General features: G+C 43.8%; 1 protein-coding gene across 1 annotated transcript; it reads left to right on the forward strand.

Annotated features, from left to right (window-relative positions):
• Nucleotides 1-4,164: 4,164 nt before the first annotated feature.
• LOC147892483 (E3 ubiquitin protein ligase DRIP2-like) lies at nucleotides 4,165-25,131 on the forward strand. The gene is made up of 6 exons (XM_087387660.1): nucleotides 4,165-4,261; nucleotides 11,796-11,895; nucleotides 23,300-24,364; nucleotides 24,531-24,581; nucleotides 24,746-24,818; nucleotides 24,901-25,131. The coding sequence occupies exons 1-6, from the start codon at nucleotides 4,165-4,167 to the stop codon at nucleotides 25,093-25,095; spliced, it is 1,581 nt and encodes a 526-aa protein (XP_087243786.1). The 3' UTR covers nucleotides 25,096-25,131.
• The last annotated feature ends 292 nt before the right edge of the window (nucleotides 25,132-25,423 follow it).

The following is a 25,423-nucleotide window of genomic DNA, read 5'->3' on the forward strand; positions in this document are numbered from 1 at the left end:
ACCCTTACCCATTTGTTTTGGGGGTGTCCATGGGTTCGGAATGTGTGGGGTCTTATTCATTCGCGGTGTGCTAAGAGCCTAGGATTGGAGTTCATCGCCAAGGGTGCTGCTATCTTTGGAGCTGACCTTGATTCAGATAAATCTATTCTCTGGAATGTATTAGATATGCAACGCTGCATAGAATCCGGGTTCCCTAGTATGAGGCCTCGGTCTGTTGTCTTTTCTTTGTCTTGTAAGTAGGCAGCTATGGAGATAGCTACTCAGGTTAGATGGTTGGTGGCCAGCTGGGCTGATGAGGTTGTTAGAGCTCATCTTCAGAGCAATTTGTATGAAATGTCTTTTGGTATAATATATGAGCAGACCACTTTCAATAATTTTTACGGCGGGCAGCCTAGGGGGAAGTTTGGGTTTTTTAATCTCTCCTTGAGCCACTTGTCACCATCGTGAACGTTGATTTTACACAAATCTAACGGTGTGAATTTATTTAACTTTATTTTATGATGCAAATGCAAAAGAAGTAGCTAAGCTTTGCACTAAAAGTAAGGGAGAAAAGCATAGAAGTGCTTTTCTCATAAATAGTATTTTCTCTGTTTTGAACTAACGGTGGAGAGGCTTGCTGCTTGTAGTGTCTTCAACCAACATTGAAGAGTTTGTGAGGTAAGATTTAAGACAATCTACGAGTGTTAGTTTTTGTAGTTGTTTCATTATGGTTTTGAGGTTTCTATGGTGTCGTTTGTGAATTTTCGGAGCCATCTCGTGCTCAAGGTGCTGCAATCCTTTATATGTAAGAAAATTTTTACCCTCCTATATAGTAGACGCGAGTTGGCACTTGACACTGAGGGTGGGAGTCAGAGAAGGGGCCGAGCTTCTGACTCCCTTGACACTTCCACCCCTTCTCCCTATATCTTGATCATCTCCTTTTCCTTCCCCCGCCCTGCCTCCACCACAATCGTTGAACAGTTCACTTGTCGTGCGATACTTCTATTGTCGTCCGCATTTGCATTTACAAAACACGGCCTAGCTACTCCATGGAAGGTCTAAGCTAACTACACAATATTATCAGATCTGTAGAAAAGTCCCGCAACTTCAAGTTTGCAATTTGGAGGGGACTCACCAACAGTGACTGGGTAAGTCCTCTTTGGGTTTCTGTTGGCACCAGCATGTGAGAGGAGGGCGTATTGAAACTGGTAGAATCTATGAATTGGATGCAACAGCGACAATAGAAATAGGTAGAGGCAACGATGAGTGGGTAAGGCTTTACGATGTAGATGGTGCGTTAAGGATGAGGATATTTTTGAAGGGAGAACCGTAGTAGTCGAAAGCTATTGGCTTTAGTTGGTCAATCTCCATGGCGATTGAATGTCCGTGATACGATTGTGTATAGGCTATGCAAGAGGAGGCAACAACCTGGATGGATTGAAAGTTGCTTGATGCAGGGATAAAATCTACAAAACGGTAATGATACAAGATACATACAATTGCTGAACGTATTGTGGAGAGATATAAACAAATTTCAACTTTGCCTAGTCACTCTGGCCATTATCCAACGATTCAAATTCTGGTCCACCCAAAGATGCTCAAGAGTCTGCTCCTATATCATCATCATCATCATCATCATTCGATAGAGCTTGCTGAATTTCAAATTCCAAAATGATGCCAGGCATATCAAGCGACATTGGATAAGCGTGTCACCCAAAAGCTGCATCAAGCTCACTACTTCTTGTAAAAAGAAGAATGCCCAGCAACCCATACACCTTCGATGCTGAAGTTTCCATTCGAAGTGCGAGATGCAATTTCGACTTAGTAGTTACATGCTCCACGATGGAAAGGCTACTTGGTGCAAAACAATTTTTTTTATAAAAAGGAAAAAAAGTAAAAAAACACTTTGTGCATTCAAAAACCAAGTAATGATGGTCTTAAGTGATTGTACAATGCTAATGATTCATTATCACCCACAACAAAGGAATCATGGAAGTACAATCTTGATTGTTTTGGATGAATTTGTCATTCTGCTGCATGAATCGATTATCGCTAGCTAATTCTTCAGGTTTCTGCTCTTCTCTGCTCTTGAATCGAACGATTGCATCCACAGCATTGCATTCTCTGCTTCTTCGGTAAGTACGATCTTCATTGTTTTGGATGAATTTGTCATTCTGCTGCATGAATCGCTAATTCTTCTTCAGGTTTCTGCTCTTCTCTGCTGTTGAATCGAACGATTGCATCCACAGCATTGCATTCTCTGCTTCTTCTGGCTCCTCGCAGAGTTGGATGCGGCAAATTTGCGCGTGGATATGGCAATAGTGGCGAGGAATTTCGCTTACAAGTATTGAATCTCCCTGTCATCGTCGTAATCGTAGTACTAGGAGTACGAAAGTGGCGTACAAATAACCCATCGGTACGCTTGTCCAGAGCTCAAAGATTTTGCCGTCCTTTGTTTAATGCTGCAGGCAAGAACATAAGCGCAGTGATTTGTTCTCCGTTTGAATTTAATGGGAAGAAAGTTACTCTCCGTTTAAATTTAATGCACGATACCTGAGAAGCTCGGACAGAGACCGAGGTGCAGAGACAGTCTACAATATATTGTACAATTCAAATGAAGCAAACGCACATCGACCGTTAAAATGACGAGCGTTCTTGTTGCAGCAGCAGCACAGCAGTACCGGCGTGGAGGAGGGGACGCAGCGCAAGCTCGCAAGGAAGCCATTCTCATCAGATGGGATCAAAATGCGACAGCAAGATAGCTCGGATTTTCGCTGCTGCTTGTCGGAGCTGAAGCAGTAATGCGGAAGGATTCCTGCACTTCGTGTAAGTTCTCGTGTAATTCAAGGAGGAGCTCCATGACACCAAAGAATGCAGAGCAAATGTTGAGTGTGCGGTTCGTGTAGCTAATGTTATGGCTGCTTAGCCTTGCCTACCTGCTTGCTGCTTGGCAACATTTCAACTCCGAGGCCATGTAGCTAGCGATGGCGGACGATCGGGCGTTCCTGCTCCTCGAACATCGTGTGCGTTTTTTATAGATTCTTTTGAAGCGGCATGCGGATTTCATCTGTTTCGAAACTTTCGATACCCAGGCATATAAAGAGACGACAGCAATTTGTTTCGTAGATTGATGCGGTGTTTTCGATGACGTGAGGAAGATCGGAAGTTCCCAGGATATGGAAACTGGATGTGACGCCGCGCTCCTCGAGGTTTGAGGATGGTGATGTTGAAATCGGTGCACTGCGCGCGATTGATTCTTTGCATGCATCGAATATATTGTCACCGGCAATACGATGCCGATACCGGCCCTTTAACTTAGCAAAGTTCTCGAATCAGGATCGCTTTACGTAATCTTCTAACAACGCTGCGGTGAAACGACAAGTTCCGTTTTATTTTACATTATTATGGCTTTTAGCATGCATACCGCGGTGATTCAGAAGAAGAACCTTTGGCATTTTTTTGACACCTTGAACGTGAAGACTCGTTCGATGCTGCCGGTTGCAGAATCACGTACGCCGAACCACTCGCCTCAAAATAGTTGTTGTGTAGGGATGATATTGCGCCGTGGAAGCTTTCGCTTCCAAGGACATGGGATTCCGTATCATGATTAACTCATCGCTGAGCATAAAGATGGTCTCGCAAGTGTGTTTCCATTAAGGTTTTGAGAATGTACCTCAAAGACGCGGATTAATCATTCGCCAACAATGTAGATTCGGCCCTTAGAATCCTGTGAGAAATACTTATAAAGATTGCGCTGTGCAAGGTCGAATCGACGATGAAATTTACTTGATTGCGTCATTTGTCCAGGTTGCATGTTTTCCAAATGATCGTATGCGAACTTGATTCGTGACATTCTTTATCCGATCAGCTCAGTAACGCATTTCTATTTTGCTTTAATTTTACGGGATAGATCGGTATCGTGGTTTGAGAGGAGGTGTGTGTATAGATACGGAACTAATAATGGACAAATGTACTGAATGTAAGTCTCTTTTGTTGCGACATTCTAAGCAAGGTTCCTCACAGGGATTGCAGATGCACAGTTGAAGGCGCAATTGAAACACTTCTAAAACACAGGGATATATATTATTGACTCTCGAAGCCACAATGCCAAGCGGGAATTTCACCCGCCTGTGTCAACCTCATGATGAATATTTCTGATGCAACAACATGATATACAATGGAGCGATGGTGGCTAGGGAACCGATATTGGTGTGCCTGCAATGTCCCCTCTGCTACAATCTCATCAATGAGGCCACCACAATCTCTGAGTGCCTCCATACGTGTACGTTGAATTCTGTGACTGATTTGATCGATACGCAAAAATATCTAGCTACTAGCAGCTAAAACACGCTTAATGAGACAAAAAGCCGCCCTCCTGTTGGAAAGGTAGCCGTAGCATATATGAGCTTCGCATGATGACACTGGTAAACTGGCCTCTTATATAATCACTCTTTGTACAGTGCAAAGAACACACATTCTTACGGAGCAGCTCTCATTTCTCGTTTTTGCCTGATCGTGGTATTAAAGATCCTAGCATATACAAGAGAATATCTAATTGAGTGACAAACAAAAGGCAAAATTCAGTAATTTATGTTTGCGTCTGATGATCCTAGTATACAAAAGGGAATAACTGATTGAAGGTAACGACGTTTCAAAGCACAGAGAGTAAACTTTTTGTGCAGGGAGCAACAGCGCAGGGTTGAGGCTGTTGAAACTTGACACAGTCGATCCTAGCTATAGAGATCAGACTCATCTCAGCTGTTCGCATCATGATGCCAATGGCTGTAGCCAAGTTGCAGCCTGAATGCAGCAGTAGGTGCTTAACACTGGGGAAACATCTTCCATGAGAGACACAGAGAGAGAGAGAGAGAGAGAGAGAGAGAGAGAGAGAGAGATGTGATAACTAACAAATATCAATTGAAAAGTGCTCGTGTGGTGTTCTGTATGGATGAGGCCCCTCCGCGCCACCTGTACTTGCAGGACTTCAAAATGAAGTTTTCGCTCATCTCTTCTCATGGCTTCTTTCTCTCCTTACAGAGCTCACTAGAAACATAGTTCCTTGTAATTGGATCGATGTATGATTCACTTGATGTGAAAAATATGCCTGAAACCTGATTGTAGTCAATATTTCAAAGCATTGGCAGAGGTAATCCTGGTCAAATGTCTGTTCTCATCAGCTGATTCATGCCAAAGGCAGTCCTCATCTAGGAGACTGCCTGCTGCAAGTGGGTCTTTTCTTCCCCAAGGACTTCTATTAATTATGACTGAATACATCAATACCAGGGGTAACTCCTGTGATTAACAATATCCCAAAAGCTAATTACATATAACCTGGATGAAAATGAAAATGTCATGTGCCACAAGTGTGTGTGAAAAGAATCTTCCATTGTGATCCCAGTCCCTCATGAAAGAAGCTCTCCTAGCTTGAGCCTTGTGGGGTGAGCCCTGATGGCCATGAGTGTGTATCATGTCATGCCATATGATGCAGACAGAATGAGATGACACAAGTGAGATTTTTTGGGGGGAATTTGAAAAATGATGATTGATCCCTAGTATTAGTCTTGGTTCTTGCCATGTCTTGTTGACCAATGTGTTTGGATGCCAGTACCTATCAGATGGTGGGACTCCCAGTCTCGAGGGGTAAGTAGCAGAACTGGTTTGCTTACTTGCCATAAATAATTGCCTAACAGCCCACCCATCTGCCCAATCTTTTTCTGAAGATCTGTCACCCTTCTATGGTTATTGTCCAGGAACTCTCTCACTTCCTGCATCAATTGTGATGCCACAAAGAATCTAATTGGTTGAGCATGGGCCTGCAAAAGGAACATACCATGGATATACTAAGCCTTGCTTGGACTTGTCGAGGTCGACACTCTTGCAACTTGGGCCAAGCTTCCTCCAATATTGAACGAGTAGCTTCGCTACCCGGCATCCCATAGATGGCCAGCCTTGTGGACTATCCCAACGGCAATTCCTTGAGTTCTTAGAACCCTCCCTTAGGGATATTTCTCCCTCTAAGTTCATGGATGTCATCCACAGACGTTCTCATAACATATGTTACTGTTCAGGTGTGCTTCATATGGTGAACTGAGACACTATCTAGAACTACATTCCAGAAGCATATGCATTTTTCCCTGAAGTTTTTGTAAAGCGTAACAGTCAAATGAACCATCAATACTTTGTACTAAGGTCTGTAACCAAGCTAATACTATGAGGAAAGGACAACATGAGAGCCCCATTGTAGTTGCGTGAGGGTTCATACTCTTCTGAAGGTATTATCTGAGGCCAAATTCCACTGGTGCAAGGTGCGAATATGGTGTGCTTGTACATCTTCATGCGATAATGGTGCAACCTGCTTGGTACAGTCAAGTGTCTTCTTATTACTTAGTGCAACCCATGAATAGAACAGAAAATAGAGAGGTTAATGAACAGATCATGCTACTCATACTAAATCAAAGCAACATGGACATCAACAAATGACTACAGAGAGCACCAGCTTCTATGTTTCTATAACCGTAAACCAAGACTACTTCCCCAGGGGGTCCAGGGTCACACTCCAAACTCCTGAGTACAAGGTTCACTAACTCTGGTAAGCTCATAGCTCAAGCCTCTCTCTGTTGGAATGGTCACCTCCCCATCTGTAAGCCCCCATATGAGGAGAGCATGGGGGAGGTCGACCTGGAAATATTGGGGCTGCCACATGGGCAGCACATGAGCTGCCATGTGGGCAGCTGTCAAGACAAAGGGCAGGCCATGGACCTGCAATTGGAGGCGCAGCATGGTGACCTGTTTGGGCAGGCTTGTGCGCAGGGTTATTGCTTGCAGCAGGTCCTAAACAAGGTGCGGACCTGTATGGCTGTACGGCTGCATGGCAGTAGGGCTGGTTGGACCAGCCAACCAAGTCGGTTTGTGACAGACCAGGTCGGCCCAAACAGACCTAGGGGTCGGCCGTGCCAGGTTGGTCCATTTCAGGGCCCCTTGGGCCTATAAAAGAGGAGGCATTGGGCCTCATTCAATAATCACTTGGAGCAGCCCTCAGGACAGCAGACAGGAGCAGCAAAGGGACAGCCTTAGGCCTACATTCAGGAGGACAAGGTGACCTAGGAGAAGCTGCAGACTGAGCTAGAGTGGCCCGGACAGCAAGGTGGAAAGTGTTGCTTCTATATTTGTCTCTGAGCATTGTCTATTTACTAGCTTGCACATCTATGCACATAAGTTAAGAAGTTTGTGATTCCACACCCCACATGCACATTGTGTGAGCTCCTGGGCATTTCTATCAGTCTTCCGCTGTGTGTACCCTCTGTTGGGTCATTTCTAACACTCTCCTCTCACACTCTCCACTATTCTCTCCTAGTATGAATAAATGTATCCCCATCCCTTTTAAAATGCCTCAAGCCGTGAGAGCTAAGGCTAGAGAAGTTCTTATGACTCGAAAGTACACCTTACCAACAGCCATACCCTACCACCCCTTCCAAGCAAAAAAAGATGAATATGCTTGAGCACGCAGATTGAGGAAGGGCGTGCAATATGAACCCTCTGAGCAGACAGATTGAGAAAGGGAGAGGGGTAAGAGATTGAGCTTCAATAGGGCAAGGGACAGCAAGAACATCATGAGGGGCAAGAGAGCATGCAAGGAGAGAGATGCAAGAATGATGCAGAGAAAGAGAAGGAGCCTGTGTCACCTGCAACGTTTAGCTGCTAAACAAATAAAGAGTGAAAATGTCATGTGCATGGATCATATCTGACATGTGTTTAGGCACATAGGACTAGATCTGATAGCCTAGGGAGGCTAGGGGCTAGGCAAGCGGTTCTTACGTTGGGTTGCAAGGCAACAGACAAGTTAGGGTTCTCGCTATTCTTAGCGGCATTGTGCTAGAGCCTATATAAGAGGCCCAGGGGTTCAATTTCCATTCACGCAAGTCAGAGCTTAGTATTCTTCAAATCTCCTTGTGGTTCTTTGCATTCTCCTATTGACTTTGAGCACACTTCTAGTCATCCTTATCCTTCTTCCATGGTGATTGTCACCTCTCCTTCAAATCCCTGGTGCATTGATGGCATCTTGCCCTTGAATGCTAATATCATTGATCCAGACATCCAATGTAGCACAAGCTGGTTGTTAGAGGATTCCTTCTAGGAAATGAGCTCACGAAGGATTTCTTCAAGAAGAAAATTCAAAGGTGTACGTCCTACAAAGGTAGTGATTGTAGGGTGATGGATCTTCATAGATCTACACATTAGGTTTCCATCATCCCGCCTCCTAGGGGTGGTTGTCAGAACCTGGTGTTAGATCAAATCAGCTCTCACTCGCATTCCTAATGAGACTTAGGGGGTGAGAGGGACAGATAACTCATGAGTCATCATGTGGAATAGGCATTATGTTGATGTCTTAGGATCTCCACTAGGTTATTTAGGAGACATGCAGCAACAAACTAGTCAGGAGACGAGGCGAGCATGGAGAGACTTCATGCGATTTCCCTCCCCTGAGTGTCATACTATGACTCACGATCTATGAGGCACTCATTAATGGACGCTACAAATTGACACAACAATACATTCTACTGGCATTAGGGAGCAAGTGGTGGAAATGGTCATCAGGTCTACTGGCTTCATGTGTTTTCAAGCACAAGTGTTCCTTTATAGTTTATGAGATTGCAGAGCGTGGGAGACTCATCAAATTACCAAAGTAGATGCTGATTGAGGATGTTGTACTTCCATGGTCAGCATGGTCGGATTCAATGATGGAAGATGGTGGCGGATAGGCCCTCGCCCATCGCTCATTATGGATCATCCACAATGTCTTTGGCTTTGTGGCAAAATCCCCCTCTAATGTCTTCCATGGGACCTAGGATGCTCTATTTTTTCGACTAGACAATGCAAAATGCTAGACAAGGCCAACTCCAGAGAGGGTGCCAGAGTAGTTGGAAAAGAGAGAGATGGGATGGAATCCATGTATGATGGGTAAGTAGTTGAGAAAGACATGGCAGTGTACAAGACATAGAACCTAGAAGGAAGATCGCATTCACGAGATTGAAACTAGATTTATTTAACGCAAGAGTAATTTTTATTCTATTTCCTCCCTCTAGCAAACAGTTGAATGAGCCAAAGGGAGCCATCAGCCTTTGGACATTAACATACAGTACTCCTCTAGGGGATGAGAGGAGACAGATTTCAGATCTCTAGATCAGTTTGTCAGGGTTGTTCCTGAGCCCCCTTCCTTTTTCTCTTTGTTGTAGAGTATACGAGCTCTGTTTTTGCAATTAGACATTGATATTAATTGACTCTGTCTTCCACTACATAATGATTAAGAACTTCTTGACTGCAATCATGTAGATGACACTTTGTATTGTTGTATTCCTAGAGGCCTCTGCTAGGAACTTGAGATCTTTCAGGACTGCATTAGATACCTGGTCTGCTAGGTAGGTGTCGATATCAGCCCACTCAACAATTGGTTCCAATTCTTGAGTCTATCAAGAGGAAACTGTTGTATTAAAGTACTATAATGAAGTACTACGACTTTAGATTTGGCTTTGAAGGCTTTGATTACATTGACTTCTACTTGTATATTTCCCTTCCCTTACATCCACTAGCTTAGGAGGGTGGATAAGGAACTGCTTTTGTTCATGATGAGATGATCAAAGTTATATAGGCTTTGATTACATTAACTTCTACTTGTATATTGCTTCATGTTGGAGCTTCCCTTGCATCCACTAGCTTTAGACGGTGGATAGGGAACTGCTTTTGTTAATGATACGATGATCAAAGTGATATAGAGCCCAGGTCAAATGAAATACTCTGATATTACTGCAAGGGTGGACTGAATTCATCAACCCAAACATACTGTGTAGAGCCCCTTACATAAGCTTGTCATCAAAGCCTTCCTTGCAGGCAACCAGCTTGGAATGATTTCAGCATCCACCAGATTTGGATCAACAGTCCTTCTAGAGGATTTGATTAGCTGCCTATTAGCTGCTGAGCGCAAGATGGATGTTCATGGAGATGACACCAGACTCCCCTCATCCCCTCTATTGGCTGTGATTGTGAGAGAATAGCATCGGATTAGATGGTCGCTTACATGGACCACTTTGTCGACTCAAGATGAGGTTGACAGACAACCCATCATATGGAATGGTGCCATTTTGGATGATATAGGCCGACTATTGGACTTCTCGGGATACATGCAGGAAAAGTTTTAATAATCAAGGCTTGAAGAGATTTCCAATAGTTGCTCTCAGCAGAGAGGGACATTTTATTACATAGGATGTTAAAGGTGCTCCCAGGCGCACTGTGCAAATTCATACAGCTATTCCTTTGGATATGGCACCACAAAGATAGGGAGAGGGAGACGTTTCACTGGCTTGGTGTCTTCTGTACCATAGTTATTCCCTTGTTAGGTGGAGAGGAGAGTCACTTCTATATGCTGTTCGGGAAGGTTGGAGACTCGTCAATTTACTAGTTCAGAAACCAATCCAGGATGTTGTTCTCCACAGATGGATGTAGTGATGGCAGCTGGTTATTGACCATCATTCTCTTGTTGAGGAAAGATCATGGCAACTGTGGTTGCATGATGTTTGCCCCCATCAACACTTACTATGGGATCTAGGCGAGTGAGATGCTGCCCCGTGGAGGATATTGCTGGTTTTTGAGTTCATTGTTTGTAATGCCAGGAGATCACGGATTCAGGATCTGTAGTAGTCTCCCACCAAGAGAGTACTTTGGGAAAGATATGATGTCACCTCTCCAATCTATACTTACTTTTGGACACATCTACGGAAATCCTATAAGAAGAGATAGATTTCCATGTTCTTTTGGCTCTTTTAGCATCAAGGTCCAAAGGATCTGTCTGGGTATTTCTCTTTTATTTTGCAGAATTAGGAGAGGTGATTTCTTCATCACTTGGGAATGGATGCCTTGCTTACACAATCCAGACCACGGATGTATTATGAGGGAGCAGACGTATACATTGCACCCAGGATTTGTAGGGGATACCCCTACGTTGTTCGCCAAGATGCGGTGCCTCTTACTTCTTTCACGTGCACCTCTTTTCCATTTGACTCAGCATGGGAGACCATTGCTATTCTAATAGCCTGACAGATTTGGAGACCCAGTTGCACAGAGGCCATCGACGGTTCTCATAGTTATCCAGCTCAGTCTCTTTGTGTTACATGAGGGAGTGAGGTCATGGAGGACTTTTCTTTTCACACACACCCACCAGACCCTCATGGCATTTTGATGCACCTGACTAGCTACGTTGCTTTCATTTTCCTAGCCATAATATGTGTAATTATCCTTGGAATGCTTTGTTGATCACTGGGGCTCTTCCAGTCTTTGACGTATTTGGTCATGAAGTCTCTTTTTTGTTTTTGTGCTTTTTCAATAAAGTAAGTCATGGTGCTATGTTGGGCAACATAGGAATCATAAATCCCCCTTCTCTGACCACCTTTATATTGCTGAGAGCAGGTATTGTTTGCCCAAAGTGGTTGCCTTAGGTGTACCTCTTCGCAATTGCTATGCTTCCTTTGTTGATGCACATTGATGCCTTGGTTTCACACACACACATACACATCTGTGTGTATAGATTTATGTATGGACAATGTGTATATGTGTATCTATGTAGGTATATACATAGATACTTACTATGTAGGCATATGTGCACATTCATTTATTGTTGAAATTTTGGGGCTGGAGTTATATATGTCTGTACATACATAGATACTTCCTATGTAGACATGCGTGCACATTCATTTATTGTTGAATTTTTGGGGCTCAAGTTATAAGTTGCAATTGTTACATGCATAAAACTAACTTCTTTGCTACAGTTTGCAGAGATTGCATATATCAACAGCTAGAGGACGGTCAGACAACCTGCTGCCCAAGATGTTATGTCAACCTTGGTTGTTCACCTCTTGAAAAATTGAGGTAGGATGTGGAAAGTCTCGTGCAATACATATCACTGATTTTATGATTCAGAAGCTTTTCCAGATGCAAAAAAGTTGGTGGTATTTGTTTTTGTCAAAACCGTTCTACATATGGGAATAAATTGACATGCACACATGCATGCTTACACGTGAACAGATTCATGTGCACACAAACACATACATGTTTAAGGTTAAACAACATGAGGGAACAGACAAAATGTGTATGGGAATGCAAATTATGAAGGCCCTAAATGCAGTGGAATGCATTTCATAGGTGAATCCTTAGATCCCTAGTCAAGATATTACGGTTTTCTTGTACCTTGTGGCATGTCTTAGCTGTCAAGGTGACCCTTGGGTCTTCAACACAGATACAATAGTTCTCCTATACCATATGCAATGCTCTCTCTTCTCAAGACACAACAAATCATAGATCCTTCAGACATCTTTCCTCCTCACTATTAGGAAGAGAGAACATGGTTTGCTCTATAAATTAAAATTGTGAGGTGTTTGGACATGTGCTCAAGCTAGCATCCCTGAGGGTAAAAAATATCTCCTTGCAGCCACCCAGCTCTTGCTAGCCAGCCTCCCCTCCTGCTCATCCTCTGCTTCTCTCCTTGCGTAACACATTTGCACTGCCCATCCTGCACTTCTTGTTACCCTATTTCATTCCTCAGTTTGTTTCCGCTCCGTCTCCTTCTATTTCTTTTTACAAACAGCCCATGGGATGTTGAGTTGCTTATGGCCAGTCTTTGTGAGACCAAGGGGTGCAGTTAGCCCCCCTTTTTGTCTCTTTTTTTGCCTTTCCCTCCTGTGCTGTCTTCACTCCCTCACCCCCTCCTCCCCCACACTCCCTTTTCCTTCCCCCTGCTTCCATCTTGGTTGTTACATGGCCCTCTGTGCTGCCTTTCTACGGACAGTAGCAAGACAGCCCTTTGTGCTGCCTTGCTGCAGGCATTAGCAAAGGTTCACTTGAGAGGTACAGATCACCTCCCAAGATACCTCAAATTTCATGTTCCTCTTTCTCTTGCTCTTTCAGCTTCTTCCCCTTGGCCCTCTCTTTCCCCTTTTCTTATCTCCATCCATCTTTAGCCCACTGTTCCTTTTTCTCCTTCCACCTTTTAGCTTCCACTTACCCTCATCTCTCGCTCCTCTCCACATTGGAGAGTTGTCACTAGCAGCTCCTTGAAGCTTTATTGTTTAACTTTTGGAAATATATAACAGAAGGTGACCCTTGCTATACGAGAGCTTTCATATTCAAATACTCGATACCGACCGCCATCGGGATGTCACTCCCCTAGCGGAAAGAAACAGGATTGAGCACGCAGTACAAAGGAGCTATTGGACAAAATAATTGCATGGTGTATTTCTTGCCTCATCCCATATGTTCATTGATTCAAGACTGCTTTTAGGTGAGACTTGTCATTGGAAGGAGACACTACTATTTATCAGCCTAGCTATTGTTATTCTATCTCTTCCCCATGGAGATTGCTTAGCTCTTTCTCCAACAAAGCCCAAGTGTATTTGAGTGGTCTCGTACTTAAAAGTTTTTCATTCCCTTGTACCATGGATTCATAGTGGATGGCATGGAGAAAGCAGTACATGCCTTGATATCCAAATAACTCTAAGGTAATCAAGATCGCCTAAGGAGTCTAGGCCATTTTATTGTTTATATGACCACATTTTGGTGTGACCATATATAAGCACATTTTGACTTTGTCATGTCCACCATGATGGCTTTGTTCTCATAAACGATGAAGCATCAAAGATATGCCTACTTGTGGAAGAACTAGACACTCTTTCATCAAATATTGGTCTAAGACTTGAGGAAAGGTGAGCTTTGACAACATTTGAAGGGTGCAGATTTACCAAGACAAGTACGTTTCCTTCAGAGAGTTTGTGTTAGGAAATGGAGTCAATTTGAGTGACTTTTAGTGTGTTCTAGAGTAGTACCATACTACTTTATATCCTAGAGTGCCATGTGTCACTATGGGACTTATCCCATATACATTTGACACTTAGAGTGTGTGTGCCTATCCTATAAAGCCATTACAGTACTTTCATTGTCATTTTCATCAAGCCTCATGCCTTTCTTGATCATGTAAGTACTTTGCTTAGTTGTATATTTCTTTCTCGCATTATTTCATTTCCATTATGCTTTCCTAGTCTTGCTTTTCCTTTCCATTCCATTCCATGTCTTGCATCTTCAGTTTGGCCACGTGGCCTTTGTTTCCCTTGTTCCTCAAGATGTGCCTCGGCACGGTGACCAAACACTTGCTACCCATGGCAAGAGAAAATTTCACAGAAATAACAATGCCTCAGGAAGCAAGAGTGACGAATAAGCTCTATAAAAAATGGAAAGGTGAAAAAGGATAGATGAAATTCCAAGAATAGCCTGGTCATTTTATTGCAACACATGAGAAAAGAATTGCAAATGAGAAAAAGAGATTTTGTTGCCCTTTCACTGAGAATTCCAACTCTTAACCATAGGCCCAATTTATGCAAGATGACAAAAAGAATTTGCGGAAATCGAGGAGATCTCTCCAGCGGGAGTTTGCAGGAACAATCTGTAGATGCAACTTCTACACATGATGCCTCATCTTCAGTTCATGATAGTTGGTTTTTAGACAGTGGTGCTTCCAAGCACATGACTCTTTCCAAGGAGTGGTTATAGCATCAAAACTATTTTGTGGCAGATAGGTTACATGTGCCAATGATGCTTCACATGACATCACAAAGGTGGGAATAATCCCATTCTTTTGTCCAATGGCAAGGCTCAATATATCCATGAAGTTTGGTATGTTCCAAACTTGAGGTAACATCTGATTTTAGGGAAACTGTTCCCATTCTTTTGGCCAATGGCAAGGCTCAATATATCCATGATGTACAATATGTTTCAGATTTGAGGTGAAATCTGATTTCAGTTCCATTAATTGCTCATGATCAGCACATATTGGTTGAATTTCAAGATGATCAATGCAGAATTAAAGACCCAAGAAAGGTATGCAATGGTTTCCAATGGTACATATTATGGGGGTCTTTATAAGCTTATGAAAAATCATTTTTACATCATGCTATTGGCTGTGTCAAATACATTCCAAAGTGCTTGTTGGCATGTTTGTTTTGGTCATGTGGTCATAGAATGTTGCCTTACTTGTTCAATCACCATATGGTTGAGAAAATGCCAAAATTACGGTGGCCCAATTCCAAATTTTGTGAAGGGCATCTTCTTGGCAAGTGGCTTCCAAAGGATGGTGCAATGAGAGCGACAAAGAGGTTGCATCTTGTGCGTAGTGATGTTGGTGGACCCATGAATAGTACCACACATTAAGATGCAAAAACTTTGTCCCTTTCATTAACATCTTCTCTCACATCGGTAGATAAAATCTGAGGTATTTCATTGGTTCCATGAATTCAAGGTTTCGTTTGAGAGTCAAACTCGTCCTAAGATCAAAATATCATGGGGTTGCAAAGAGGAGAAATAGATCAATTATGGAGATGACTAGGTGTATGATTACTTAAGTATGATGACTAGGTATAGAAATAGATCACTTCTACTAGATGACTAGGAAAAATAGATCACTTATGGAGATGACTAGGTTTATGATTAAGCATAGAAAGTTGTCCAAGTTGGGAGAAGCTGTAGCTACAGCCACTATATCCAAAATAGATGTCCTACAAAATCATTGGCCAATATTACTCCATTTCAAGCATTTTAAGGGTACACGCCCAAGGATCAGTGGCATATGTCTTGGTTCCAATAAAACAAATGATGATAATGGACTTAAAATGTGTTTTTGTTGGTTATAGTAGTGAGAGCAAGGGTTTTAGACTCTGGAATCCCAATACCAGAAAGTTCATCACTAGCAGAGATGTTGCATTTGATGAGAATGCAAGCATGATGCCTAAGATACTTGGGATTCCACTTGATGATGATACTCCTCTGAATGTGATTCAGTTTGATCCTAATGAATTGCCAACCTCCTGCCTCACATGTGTTTGAAAAACTACATCCTGTCCTAAACACTTCAAATAATTTGCCACATAATGAGGCAGATCTTCCTGCCTCACATGTTTCAGGTATGCAGCCAGCTATTGAGGATTAACAGCCCATTGTATATCAACATCACGGGATACAAAGAACAGGTTGTACTTGTAAAAGTCACATGGAGAGAGGGTGCGAGAATCAGAGAGATGGATGAGGAGGACAAGGGATTAGTAGAGCACGGTAGGTAGAATTATATGTAGGGGAGTCGATTGTGCAATGTTTGGAGCTGACTGTAGGGTAGATAGAATTATATGTAGGGGAGTTGATTGTGCAATGTCTGGAGCTGATTGTAGAAGCATTTAGATCTTAAGTGAAGGCAGGAATGGTTGTGTGACAGTAGATCTGGCACAGCAGAACAAGGCTGCATGACAGCATGGAAAGGATTCTAGAATGGACTGCCAGGGCTTATTTATAGGCCTAGGAGTGTAGCAGGATCTATAGGCTGGAGGCAGCAAAAGGATCAAACAGGTCGCCATTTTTGTGGTTGGTCACTTGTAGACAGGGTCGGCCTGTCTACTGACTGGGTTGGGTATTTTGTAGGCGCTGTATCCCCCCCCCTCCCTCCTGCCCTATGTAAAGGCATTTAGTTTGCACACTTCCTCAAACCACTGAATCCCCTCAAGGCCCCGCAGACTAAAGGAGTGTAAGGACAGATCCCTTTTGTAGTTCTCAGCGCTAGCAATCTTCCTTGATTGATGTTTGGACCAGCACCCTTTGCTGGATGTGTTCAGCTGTTTTATGAGTAGGTATTCCCACACTTGTGGATGAATAAAGTCTCAGTCGGCTTCATGCATGGAAGAAGCATTTTGTATAATATTTTCTCCTTCTGGGAAGCTTCAAATTGGGCTATGCTGAGTGGCCAGCGCCTCACCATCTACTCTTGGATTTTAAAGAGGCATATGACAAAGTAGATTGGAGTTTTTAGGAAGGTTTCCTTGCACGCTTTGGATTCTTATTTGCATGGATTAGAGGGGTTTCCTCCTCATACAAATCTTCCCACAGCTAGGTGCTCATTCATCATAGGAGAAAGGGGGGAGAGATTTCAGATTTCTAGATCAGTTCATCAGGGATGCCCTCTTGCCCCTTTCGTGTATTTATTTATGGCTGAAGCAATGAGCAGATTTTTGAGATCCCAAGTGGACATTGTTGGGTTGAGGCCTCCTCTTAGACAGGATGAGGAGCTCTTGGATAGTGAGCTTCCTGATGATATTGCTGTTTTTTTTAATGTCAATTCAGAAAACCTCACTTCCTTTGGAGCAGCCTTGGATTTGTTTTGCGTTGTAGCAAGCGCACACAATAATTGGAACAAATCCGATGGCTTTTGGATTAGTGATGAGGATAATCCTGCCTGGGTGGCTTACATTAGTTTACACCTAGGCTTGCTTCCTCTATAAGCTCTTGGAGGATTTCAGATGCCTTCTAGATGATCGCACACTCCATTTAGTAAGTCACCTTAGTTGAAGTACAAGGAGAATCTAGTAGATTGATGTAGCCATACCCTTGGATTGGGTTCTTCCGGGTGATAGGTTTCACTCTAGGGACACGTAGCTCAGAGCCTTTACGAGATCAGAGATCCCACTTCAAGTTATGGGACTTTGAGGGTTAGACGGGGATGCGTTGGTCTTCGATGTTCACTCTGGGGGTTATCTAGATCTGCAGACGGTATTCTTATGCAGGGTCGTAGGTCATGTGGAACAATGTTTTTTAGAGGTAGGATGGTATGTAGACCCTAATCCTAATCATATTCCCTTGGACTCATGGAGGCTTTGGCTCTATGGAGGTTATCCCATGAAGTATGTGTAGTGAGATCTCGGGGAGTGGGAATGGATTGATGAAAGGCACCGAGAGAAGAGCCTCTCCTTCTTTTGATACACAGTTAGTGATGCCATGAGGTTTCGGCTCAGCCTTAAAGGTTGGAAGTTTGGCTTTCCATTCATGGAGGGATTAATGTGAACAAGTGGAGGTCGAAGTTCAAGGATGATTCCCCTTGTTCTCATTGCCTCTTTATTGATGACTCTATTCAACATGCCTATGGGACTGCAAACACTCCAGAATCATTTAGAAGGGGATCGCTAGACTGTTGAGCACATTTATGCATTCTTGTTTGACCTGGGCTTGGTAGCATGGCTCTCTTTCGGGGCTTCAGGCGTTCTATGAGACACATGAATCTTGTCGCTCTTTCAATTCAATTACATTTGGTTGAGTCATGTTCTCTAGACGAGGTTCCTGGCTCTCCATACAGACCTGTGCATGCATCTGTGGATACTTCTTGGGAGATTTTGGCAAGCATTTCAGCGTGGAATATTTGGAGATCCAGATGTGTAGAGGCCTTGGATGGTTCCCAGGTCCATCCAACACACACGTTGGCTAGTATCTGAATGGATACAGTACACTCTTTGGTAGCCATTTGGGGAACTATGCAAGGGTCTTCATGAGCAGCCTCTACCAAGAGGAATGTCTTCTGGAGGGAGTGGTGCTGCTCATGATTCTTCTCGGAAGCCCCTTCATGGTTGAGGTGGCACTATCAGCCTCAACCTAGGTTATTTTCTTGCTTTGTTACAAGAGCTTGATTTCAATTTGGTTCTTGCATGATGTACTTTTCCACTGAGCTTTGCTCTTTGAGCTTCTTTCATACTTACAGAAGTCTCTTTTCGGCAAAATAATAAATAAATAAATAAAATCTCGGTTCTTCTTCTCTCTTCTCTGCTGTATTTTTTGAGTGAAATTTCAGTGAGTGTGTGCACCTATCTTGTGTGAGAGATCATTGAGGATTTGAGATCATTCCGCGTAGGGTTACAATGCAGCAGTTCCTTCAATTCCAACATTGTATCACAGCCAAAGGTGGTACTGTCTTGTCTGCTCCAACACACTGAAGGAAGACGTCTTTTTGTTTGAAGTGTTGCACTCAGTTGAGAGATTGTCTTTTACACGCACTTGCAAAAGGCTTCACGCATGCCTATTCCCACCTTTGGAGAGAATGGGGAATTGTATGCAGCAACTATCCCATGGGGAATTGTATGCAGCAACTATCCCATATGGAAGGTAAAGCTACTCAATCACTCGGTTGCAAGGCTGATTTGGGCAAGGGGAGCTAAAAAGAAACCTAGAGAGGAAGGACGAAAGAGGCTAGAGGGTGAGCTTTGAGAGCAGCCGCCTTTGGTCGAACCTTTAGGAAATTGTTGAGTTGACCACGTCCTTCTATCAATAGTTGTTCCAGCCAGAGAAGAAGTCCCTATAGGATTTTGTAGCCAGGGATTGAGTTGGAGGCACACACTCTTTCAATGGTATTCCCAAACAGATGGGTGCCCCGTTCACATATGAGGAGTTCTTGGAGACGCTCAAGACGCTCCCACTCTAAAAATGCCCACGCTCAAAAGTGTTGAGTTCAAGGGTCTCTGCCTTGTATATGGGGGGTGCCAGTTAGGTGTTTATTAGGCACCATGCAAAGGAGGCCTTTTCTCTTTCCCACTAAGTGTACCAAGGCTACCCTCTGGCTCCATGTCTTTTCCTCTTCGTGCTAGAGGCTCTGGGCTATTTTCTATTCTCTCAAGCAGCGGTCCTCACAGGGATTCATCTCTTGGCAGCAGGAGTTACTATTAGAAATCGTCCAATAGAGAGTACGCACAGTGGAAGACTCAGGTCCTCCAAGCCACAGCTTGGTACATAGCCTCATGCCGGTATCTTCACAGGGGTTGCATGGGACAGTTCAGATGCTTGGTGCACAACTACTTGTGGACAAGATTGGATGGGTCTGAAACACTAGAGCTAGGGTAGCTTGGTAGAGAGTTTTCCTACCACATGTGGAGGGAGGACTTTGTACTATTGATCTAGAGATGCAGAGGCAAGCTAGTAATGTGTGGTCTAACCCCAAGATCAGAGCCCTTACTTCAATGGGGCTCCTCAGGAACATCCCCTGCGCAAGAGGTTTGTGGATGCAATCTCATTGATGGATCTCCTCAGAGAGCCCCCTCACTTGGAAGGGTTAACCGTTGACGAGAAGTTTACATAGGGTTTGGCAACGTCTGTATGGAGGACTTATTCGAGCCATCCCTCGGTGTCATGAGATTTTGAGTGCCTTCTCTTGCACTCCGAGGGTCGAGATCAGGAGGGCTTCATGCTTGGGCAATGGACGTACATTGGTTGGGCATAGTGGGACGATGGCCCAGCTAGTTCCTTTGAAGCATGGAGTCGGCTCCCTCAAGAAGGCATGTGCGAGAACTCTCTTTGACCTAATGGGGGTGGATATAAGGATGCTAGAGATAGACTTCCCAAGTCTTGGAGGATTGTTCTATACAGAGCCTCAGCTCCTCAAGTTGGTACAAAGAATACTCTAGGACAAGGATGCCCTTGAGGATCCTTTATATGCATTGAGCCCTCGATGCCTTCCGCCCTATGCATTACAAAGCAGACCCAGGGGGGTTTTCTTCAACCAGAGGCAGAGGCAGGGCCAGAGTGGATGGGGCCGTGGAGCTGCTTCAGTGGCTAAGGATCGAAGTAGTGGGCCACCTTGGAAAGGGTTGGTCCCTTGACCCAACAACAGTCACTTTGGGACAGGACCGGTCGCATTCGCGGCTTAGGTTGGGGGAGGGCCGCCCTCTTCGAGAGGTACATTGAGAACCAGGTCAATGGTTTTGGCCTTTGAGAGTAGGGCATTCTAAGAGGATTATAGAGGTGCCCTTTGTCTCGCACTATATGCATTGGTCACCATCTTTAGCTTGAGGTGGTCACTTGGACCCCTTGGAGAGAGCAGCATTGGTGGATCAAGGAGCAGGTACCCTGCTCATATGGCCCATGCCTAGAGTAGATGCAAGTGGATGGGAGGTGCTACCGATTCATGGATAGAGACCTCAAGATGATAGCACACTGTCTATGGAGCTGCCCATAGTGCAAAGGATCTGGCAAGGGACCCTCACAATCAGTGCTAGGATGTTGAGGATGCAGAGGGACTTCAACTTGGGTATTGACGGAGGGGGATCACACCTCCTTCATTGACACAGTTACACCAGCCTACAAGATCCATCAATAGAGGATCTTCTAGATTGAGGTACAGAAGGCAACAACTCCCCCAGCTCATCTCTTCACCTGCGGATAGTATTTGGAGATGACGTTTGGCATTACTGCTTGGAACATCTAGGTCACCCATTGCAGTTTGGTGCTAGGAGGCCATCAGGCCCCTCTCGTAGGGCCACCCTCGTTGCCATTTGGCATCTATATGTATATGGGAGCATGGACGATGGGATCCTGGACAACCGCAATACCCGGGCGTGTTTCTACAAGGCTTGGCTTGCAGGTGTCTTCCACATATTCACAAAGCGAGGCATTCATTGGTTGAATAGTCCCCACCGTGGTTGTTGGCCCTTGTTTTTCCCTAGGCAGTGAGCTAGGTTTTCTGAAAACAAGCTGTTGAGAGCCAGTGTTCTCTTTATTGGTTTTCTTCCTCGATCAGCACCACATGGATAGCATATTTGTATGGTTGGTTTCTTCTCAAGCATTAATAGGAATTTATTTTCTCTAGGGGAAAAGAAAAGAACTTCAAATATGGGTCTCAATGGATGGGGTTAATACTAGAGTTAGGCATTTGGGGTTTCCTATAGGTGTGTAATGAGTGTGAAACAGCGATTTCAATGGTTTATGGAGAGATTTAGGAGAAGATGAGGGTGTGGATTCTCCATGGAATTCAAGGGTAGTTATTTTGCAACACAACTCATTGAGCTTCTTTGGAGGAGGATTTTTTGTTTTTTGTTTCCTATGGGAAAAAGAAGAAAGAAAGAAAGAAAGAAATTTTACTAGCAACCGAAGGATCTATGACACTGAAAAAATCCCAGATACAATGAAAGCTGAGGGGTGAGGCTATTTAAAACAGGCACCCACACTCCAAGGCTGGTGTCTAAAACAAGGAAATAAATACATCACGGAATCACTGTGAGAGAGAGAGAGAGAGAGAGAGAGAGAGAGAGCCCAAAATGTAAAGGGTAACTATGGGAGGCCACTAGTCGGCTGCCAAATCGGTTATACGTTTGGGTGATTGGGCCTATGTATGCTGTTTGTGGGACGAAGTCCATTGGTCGTTTGAGGATAGGTAAGTTGATCTTGTTTGATAGTGGCTCTAGATCTGGTGAGGATTGGCGTCGTCCAGGGAGAAAACCAATGATGGATCGCTGTTCCTGATCAGCATGTCCAGAGTGTCTCGTCTCTGAAGCCTCCAAGAGGAAGCTTGCCATCTGACAAGTGCCACCGTCATCTACCCCATGTCAAAGAGTAGCGAGATTAGGTGTTTGCTGCCCCTGGCCCAGGTTGCCGGAGAAAAAGTATGTGGTCGTCCTCTTACTGGGCTCTAACAGTCCCTCTTGTGCTCTCCTCCGTGCTCGGAAAAGCTTACCTCTATGTCCCTGGGCCTTGAGGAGGAAAACAGCCACGTGTCCTTGATCAAGGTGTGGCAGAAACTCTCTAAGTACACCAAAACCACTGTTGAAAAGACTGTGAGGGAGAACCCTATCATACCCTTCTGGGTGCCCACAAGGCTGGGGGAGGAGGGGAGGTATTGGGCGCGGATTGGGAGGGAACCGTCAGAATTCCCAAAAAACATTAGGACAGCCTCCAAAAACCAATGCCAAAAGTACTTTTTTTTGGGGGGGGGGAAATACTATTGGGTGGTGGCTGAGTATGCCAAGCCACCCATCCAGAAGGTGCTTTGGGAGACCAGTATATATAATAGGGTTCACCTGTCCACTGATCTCACAGTACACAAGGCATCTGAATGCAAAGTGTTCCTCTGCCTCGGTCTCCTGAATATCACATACGGTGCAGATCCATCTCTCACGTGGGATGCCCTCTGCCTGCCCTATCTGAGCCCGTACCTTGTGTGAAGATACCCGAAGCCATCCAATGGAGATCGTCAATGCATGTGGGAGATGAATCTAGGTGTACCCCGGCGGTCCAGTAAACCCCTCTTCTGAGAGGAAGAAAGAGACCATTCAGTTCCATGGGAAGGTGTGATTGCTCCAAGAGCTCGAGGCGGTTTGGGAGTCCCAACTGTGCAGCCAAGGGTGGTGGCCAATGTCTCACACTTGACTTATACATAGACTACCAACAAGGAAATACTTTTATTTGAAGGTTCACACTGCCTGTTTTTGACAAATGTTTAGAAAGGAAGGTAAGCCCATGTTATTTTATTCTAGTTTTTTCCCCTACCAAATTTCTTAGAATGGATAGTGATAGATTGAGATTTATTATTGGGGTGATATTTATGAGAGTATTAATAAATATATTTGACGGTGATAGCAGTAGTGTTGCAAAATGTCTCAAATTGATAAAACATGCTTTCTTATAAATTTGACAGTGCTAACCTCCTACTGAACAGGGCTGATCATCAACTTGATGATGTATGCACCAAAATATTCCCTACCAAGACAAAGAAGAGGAAGGTTATTACCAAAGTTCATTTCAAGCCACGTGTACCTGTTCGAAGGAAAGAGCGGTCTCTGGCTTCCCTTGGTATCACTGCAGGTTCACCCTTACCCAGTCCAAGAAGTGTGAGCTGCAGGACAAAGTGGGTCTCCAAAAGATCTATAATGATTAGATCTGCAAGTGCAGCAAATGCATATGATAAGGTGAACACTGAAAATTTTGGAGCAGAAAAAGGTTGCTTAGAAGTTAAGGGAACTGATGGCAATATCCAAGAGGAATGCAATTTCGATGGGAAAGTCACAAATCTTTCTGAAGGAAGGCCAAAAAGGGAGATTATTACTGATGAAAAGAGAGAGATGAGTGAGACAGAAGCCTTCCAAACACTAAAGGGAGAACTGTTTGTTCCAGAGCTGTCAAAAGAACTCTCAACAGTCCCAGACCTTTCTTCAAATACTGGTAATTATTTGTCTAAGCTGGGAATGTATATTTCTGAAACTTCCAAGCTCTCTGCCACAGAGCTTGTTCTTTCTCAAAGATTTGAGACAACAGATCGATATGACAAATTCCTTGGCAAGCATAATCCGATGGAGACTTATGATGGGGCTGATTTTGAGCCACCGACCATATTCTCTAGAATGAAAGAGAGCCTTGAAATGCCATCAGCACGTGCACACGTTGTGAACATGGCAATTGATCAAGCAGGTTGTATTGAGCACACTGAAACTACACAGGGTTGCAATCCTGTTTATTTGCATGAAAAAGGAAAAAGTGAAAACATGCGGTCTTCTTCAAAAGTAAAGAACTTACGCTGGTATTCAACGGTTCCCAGTGTAGATTCTTGTGAACAGAAGCAGGAACCGAATTTCCTTCCGCTAATGAAGAGCACTATGGCATTGAACAAGCTTCCCATTGCTATGGATAAGGGTTCAAGTCGAAGTTATTCCAACCATGCATCAATTACAAGACATCATAGAAAAAAAGTTGGGTTCTGGTTTACCCTTCAAGCCGCTGATAACCAGTAAACATCCAGAACCAGTGATCTCATGCTGATTTGGAATTGTTTCTTTCCAGTATACTGGTTACCATATCTGTTAACTGTTATACATACGAAACTCCATCCTGATAGAGTGAGCATTTGAATGTCATTGCGATCTAAGCTAGGGTTGTGGCATTGAATATTGCAGGATGGGTACTAATGCTCTTCCTCAAATACACACACGCTATCTTCGAATAAAGTAAGAACTTGTGAAATGCTGTAGCCTTTGTGTGTTGCTTTCATCTCCGCTAGAATTGTAGGCCCTTCTAAGCTCTTCTGCAACTTTAGGTGTTATACATTATTAAATGTATATTTGGACATTCTGCTTGGAAAAATTTGGAGTAACCTCATTTTTTTTCTCAGAGATGCCAAGCTCCCAGTTTCCACCGTGAAGAAGTACCTTATGGAGAAGCTTGATCTGGAAAGTGCAAGCCAGGTGAGACGTGTTTATGAGGAGAAGGGCTGTCTCTTGTTAGCGTCTTCTTTGCTGGATAATAGTAAATATCTATCTTTTTTAGGTAGAGATCACTTGCCGAGGTCATCCTGTGGTTCCAAGTTTGCCTTTGGAGAGTGTACGGAGAACTTGGTATGCAACCATGCCTGCATCCGAATGGACCCAGGTTAAGGGAAGATCGGTGGACGATTGCATGATGGTGCTTACGTATGGGCGACCGAAAGTTGGGTATGAAGAGCTCGCTGGATGTGACATTTAGTCTTGGCCTGAATTGCAAAGCCTTCTTGTTTACTAGTACTTTGCAACCCCCATGGCAAGCGTTTTCCTAGCAAGGGTACTTGCTCAGCTTGGAATTACCTAGACTTGTCTTTAAAAGATATGTGTCTAGCATAAACCTCCATTGCTCACTCCAATCATTTTGTTGTTTCAATAGTAACGTTAGTAAGCTTCAAGGTTTCAATCACTTGGGACACAACCTAAGTGTAGGTCACAAAGGAAATTAATACTCAAGTTAGTGTGATGATAGATATAACTTTTGAGGTACTTTCATTTGCCAAAATATGTTGGCTCTTTCTATTAAAGTTATA

Source organism: Dipteris shenzhenensis, chromosome 16 (assembly GCF_047967505.1).
Source record: "Dipteris shenzhenensis isolate YYH24624 ecotype China chromosome 16, Dip_SZ_1.0, whole genome shotgun sequence".
Lineage (NCBI taxonomy): Eukaryota > Viridiplantae > Streptophyta > Polypodiopsida > Gleicheniales > Dipteridaceae > Dipteris > Dipteris shenzhenensis.

Coding starts and splice junctions, on each gene's coding strand:
- LOC147892483 (XM_087387660.1), top strand. CDS start 4,165: ATGGTGGCTAGGGAACCGATATTGGTGTGCCTGCAATGTCCCCTCTGC. Junction 4,262..11,795: donor CTCTGAGTGCCTCCATACGT/GTACGTTGAATT, acceptor TCTTTGCTACAG/TTTGCAGAGATTGCATATAT. Junction 24,582..24,745: donor ACACGCTATCTTCGAATAAA/GTAAGAACTTGT, acceptor TTTTTTTCTCAG/AGATGCCAAGCTCCCAGTTT.